Source organism: Castanea sativa, chromosome 1 (genome assembly GCF_040712315.1).
Source record: "Castanea sativa cultivar Marrone di Chiusa Pesio chromosome 1, ASM4071231v1".
NCBI classification, from domain to species: domain Eukaryota; kingdom Viridiplantae; phylum Streptophyta; class Magnoliopsida; order Fagales; family Fagaceae; genus Castanea; species Castanea sativa.
In genome coordinates, this window is record NC_134013.1 from 69,320,386 (window position 1) to 69,325,455 (window position 5,070).

At 31.5% G+C, this 5,070-nt stretch overlaps 1 protein-coding gene across 1 annotated transcript; it reads right to left on the reverse strand.

The window, feature by feature from the left end:
- Positions 1 to 304: 304 nt before the first annotated feature.
- LOC142606718 (xyloglucan O-acetyltransferase 4-like) lies at positions 305 to 3,680 on the reverse strand. Its single transcript, XM_075778057.1, has 3 exons — positions 3,306 to 3,680; positions 2,907 to 3,193; positions 305 to 1,368 (listed from the first exon to the last, which is right to left on the reverse strand). The coding sequence occupies exons 1-3, from the start codon at positions 3,550 to 3,552 to the stop codon at positions 592 to 594; spliced, it is 1,311 nt and encodes a 436-aa protein (XP_075634172.1). The 5' UTR covers positions 3,553 to 3,680; the 3' UTR covers positions 305 to 591.
- Positions 3,681 to 5,070: the final 1,390 nt, after the last annotated feature.

Sequence of the window (5,070 nt, forward strand, 5' to 3'; positions counted from 1 at the left end):
TCCGTATTATAATACTAGAGAAAAGTCAGTCTAGTCAAACACACTATTTTTTTTTTTTTTAGAAGAAACGCACCAAATTTGCTTTGTGATTCTCTATGCAACTGTATTGTAAACTGATTCATAATGAATAACCTTTTACTAAACGCGTGCAACAGAATAGAAGAGTTGCTCAACTTTTAAGGTTAAAGTTAAAATTTGAAGTTTTCAAGAAAAAGCTCTATAATTTTTTGTCCCCCATTTTTAAATCCAAAATTTTAAAACACTATCCAAGATAATCTACCATGTACTCAAAACACCAAAAGGATTTTATATTTAAACTCTATATCACAAATGCTCTACTATTATATATATATATATATCAGTATCTCTTACAGTAATACTTGGACACTAGCTAATTGTGAATCTTTCATGTAGACATATATGTATCAATCTGATTGAGTTTTTGGGAAACTTATAAAAATACATTTTTCATGACCATTTATCTCATTGGCATGCTCATATTTTTCAGCTCAAACAATAATGAGGACCTTATTATATGAAAGAATGTATACTATACTGCTATATTGTTCCTAACTAATTAGCCGCAACCCTTTATAAAGAACTCAACCCTGCTTCCTTTCTAAGAACTGCCATAAAAATTTCACTCCACGTATCAACTGGGCCTGGCATACACCAATGAACACAATCATTGTAACCACCTTTCCATTTGTTACCCCAATGCTCTCCAGGGTGCCCATCGGGTCTCATCAGCATGGCCCTTGTAACATCTACAACCCCAAATCTCTTTCCTTGGTTTCCCCCAAATTTTCTTGCTCTTTTAATCTCTTTTACCTGACCATTCCTCATTTGCCATTCGGAACTCGTTAAGTCTGTCTCAGTCTCATTGAAAGGTCCAGTTCTGTTGCAGTACCCTCCGGTATTCCAAGACCCATTCTCAAAGTGGGCTGGTGCAAATGTTCTTAACAAAGTCACTAAGCCACTGCAATTCTTGCAACCATTGATATAATTAAAAGTAGCTCGAAACGACATTTTAAGAGCGAAGTCAACATTTCGACTAGTGACATTTGGTTCATTGCAATAAACACATCCTACTACATTGTCACCTTCGTGTAGGTACATTACTCGGAAGAACCAATGCCCGGCTGAAACGATAGCATAGTCCACACCTGGAAGGTGTTTAGCCCATCCATCATCAACCTTGTCAAGTTGCAGGTCAAAAATACTGGACCCTGTACCATTGATCATTCTTTCCTCACCTGCTATGAGGAATTTGGTCCAAAGCACCTTAAGGGTGAAGTTACTATGACGAAAGTACCATGTCCGGAATCTATCTTCTGAATCCTTGTAAATGCTTTCTGGAATTTCCTCCTGCAATATTAGTACAATTAAAAGCTTCACTAGTTGTCTTCACACACAGACTAATGAATTTGCATTAAAATTCCTCATTCAAAACGTGACAAACTGCACTCATTTAAAACACAAGGAACTATTGCGTGACAAACTGCACTCATAAAGAAATTCATGACTCTGACTATTTGTAAAGGGGCAAATGCAATAATAATTATTAATTCTATGATACGGCTTGCATGTAGTAATGGTATTAAAGCTAATTACTGCCATTAATTTCCATGGGGTTGACCATAAAGGTAAGCCTGTCCAAAGTCCACCCCTACTCAAAGGTTTTTTGTTTTTTGTTTTTATAAGACTCCTACTCAAAAGTTAGTGTCAAATATCAATTATCAATTTGATTGACTTTGCCTAATCGTTGGTTCAAATCCTACCACAATACAAGATAAATAATAATAAATTAAAAAAAGGCAAAACACTTTGCCTAATCATTATTATGATGTTTCTAAAAAAAAAATCATTATTATGATATAATGTGATAGATCATAGATGTACTTGTACGACCCACATGTTATTGCCTTGTTAATCGATTTGAAATCGCTGTTAATGCTCTACAGGAAACCAATTTTCAATGCTACTATCGTGTTGTTAATCGATTCTGTTAAGATTTTCTACTAGAGAATAACCAATTAAAAAATTCAGTTTTTTTTTTCTTTTCAGCTATAACTCTGACATCATTAATGCAATTTTCTCACTAAATATAACCTCAATTTTAACGGGATTACGTTCAAATCCATTAGGCTAAATTTGATAGGAAATGCTAAAATACTACAAGATTTATTACAAGAGACTTACAAATTAATGTGGTAATGAATATGATTTGTGGATTTCAACCCCTTCATAACTGAAATTTGAATTATCTAATGATTGGTAACAAATCAGTTCGTAAGCTCAATATAGTAAAATTTGTAGTACCTGTAACACTACTTAATTTTATAACCGCTGGCCAACAATAACAAGTCATATTACTAATTGTGCTTATTTGTTAGAACTGGATAAAAACACAAATAAATAAGGCTCTAAAAAGCTATATATAAGCTAAACAAACACTTAATTAACTGGTTCTAATTCATATGCTATTCTTAGTCATATACTACTATTCTAGTTAAACATTCAATATTCAATTTTTTTTTTTTTTAATTGAGAAGGCAAAATTCAAACTTAATCTGTTGCCACCATAGGATTTGAAATTATCACAACTTTTCCTTGTGTAGACAAAGTGCACAAGGTAAGGCCAAATCCCACGTTATCTTATCATCAACTATTATTCTTTCCTTCATCTTCAGTGCCGTAATTTACTGACTGAAAAATACTAGGCATATAAGGAAGGAATAAATAAAAGTACTATTCTTTCCTTGTAAGCATAGTATCTTAATTAGTAAAATACAACACTAAAAAAGTAAAAACACTCTCTAATTAGCGCATGGAAACAGTACTACTAAAATTTTCTATGTCTACAAAGATTTGCACCCAAAAAAAAAAAAAATTTGCAAACTGACCTGTGATAATAGGCATAGAAGAGATTCCATATGGTTCCTAGCAACCGAGTCACCAATAAATGCCATTGTCTTTCCTTGCACAATTTGCAGAAATGTCTTGGCATCAAACCGTGGCAGCTCACATTGGTCTGGTTTCCATCTCCAATTGAGAAAATCCATGTCCATCCTCCCTTGCTTGAAACAATTCTTTGATTCTGGGATTGTTGCACAGCTTGAATTGGTATAGAAGAATGACCCTCTTGGTTCTCGAACCCAATGACCTTTAGAAAAGTCACAGCTCTCTATTTCTACAAAACCAATAACATATTTTTAACCCAAACACAACACCCCTCCTAGAGAAAAAAGAAAGAAAAATTCATGATTATGTAAGGAAAAAAAAAAGGTTGTTTTGAAATTTACTCTGATAGGATTTGTGGCCTTGCATGGGTGATGATGCTTGTTGTTCAAGGCCTTGTTTGGATATGAGATATAAAGGGTTTGGAGAATAGAGGAGGAAGATGCTGAAAACGGTGGCTATGAACAAAGTTGATAAGATGACATGTACGGGTCTCCTCCCCATGTTGATGCATCTCTCCACTTTGCCAAACTGAATTCTCTCTTTGAAAACAGTACTAGAAGACTTCATGTTCATTCCTGTACAAGTCATGGAGAGAGGAAATGAGAGGAGACAGAGACAGACACAAGGGTTTTAAAGTGAAAGGATTTCCCACGAAAACCAAAATAAAGAGAATCTGTAACTTCCTCCATTAAAGAAAAATTTTAGATTGTGTTGGCCTTGTCTTGTAAGTCCTTTTCCTCTTCCTCTTTAATTTTATTTTATTTTTATTTAAAAAAAAAAAAAGTGGATTTGTTTTTATTTTTTAGGACAAAAAGAAAAAGAAAAAAGGGAGATATAAGTGTGTGATATGGCCAGGTGCTTTTGTGGAAAGTAATTTCAGCCGTGTGATATAGACACGTTGCACTTGTTGTATTGACGGACTGCATGTGAGCCTTGTGGTCGTGTCTTTACTGATTACCCTGATTTATCGGCGCAATTCTTTCGGGTTTTGGAAAATATTTTCCACTTTGTGAATATTTTGGGTGGTTTTTAAATGCTTTCCACAAATCAAACTTTCCCACTTACCCATGACAATGGAGGGCCGACCTTGTCTCTCTACATTGAAAGTCCAAAAGGGTTCTAAATTCTAATTCTATAGAGCTCTATCTCACAATATTCCACATCCTTAATCAATGGCTATGGGCTAAAAATATTCCTTTTAAAAGAGAGGACTTAGAATAGTTGATTAGAATGCCATCGTCAAATCATAACCATTTGATTTGATTAAGATCTTCTAGAATACTTTTTAAAAACTCTATTATGAAATTCTATTCATTTCAGGGTCTGTAAATATGTGCTCTTAAGATATTTGCTAAATATTTATTTTAGCTTTTAATCTAAAATAAATATTAAAAATTGTTAAAAAGTTAGTTTCTTTTTTCTTATATCAAAAAATTTCTAAAAATAGTTCTTGAACAAACTAATGTGGGCATTTGTTAACATTTTCTTTTATTTAAGTAGGTAGATTAAATTTTAACCTATCATTAATAATTTATATATATATATATATATAAGTGAAAACATTTGATTTTTTTTTAAGAGAAGAGATTTGACTTTTGATTGATCTCATAATATTTTGCCATATAAGATTTTAAAATCTCACAATTTTATAAGTTATTATTTTAAGAAATATTTTTTAAATATTATATTTTATATATAAACCTTATCTTTTAGAATCTTGGCACATTAAATTTTCTTTCAATTGTAAAATTGTAGTAAATATATATATATATATTAGGAAAAAGTTTGACTACAATACTCTCTAAAAAATTAACATGACTATATATTTTGTAAATTTATTCGTTGAATTGCATGTTTTTTATATATTCTTATCATGCATGTCGTAGATGTTCATAAACTTATTATTTATGCATTATTTTAGACTATAAAGACCTAAAATTCAAACATTTAATTAATGATATAGTTATAATCCTTTTAATATATTGAAAATTTTGCAAGAATGAATAATATAAAATGAATTCAATTATAAATTTATCAAAATTTACATCCAATAAAAAATATTAAGTAGAGTTATAACAATTAATTATAACTAAATTCGTAACTAAA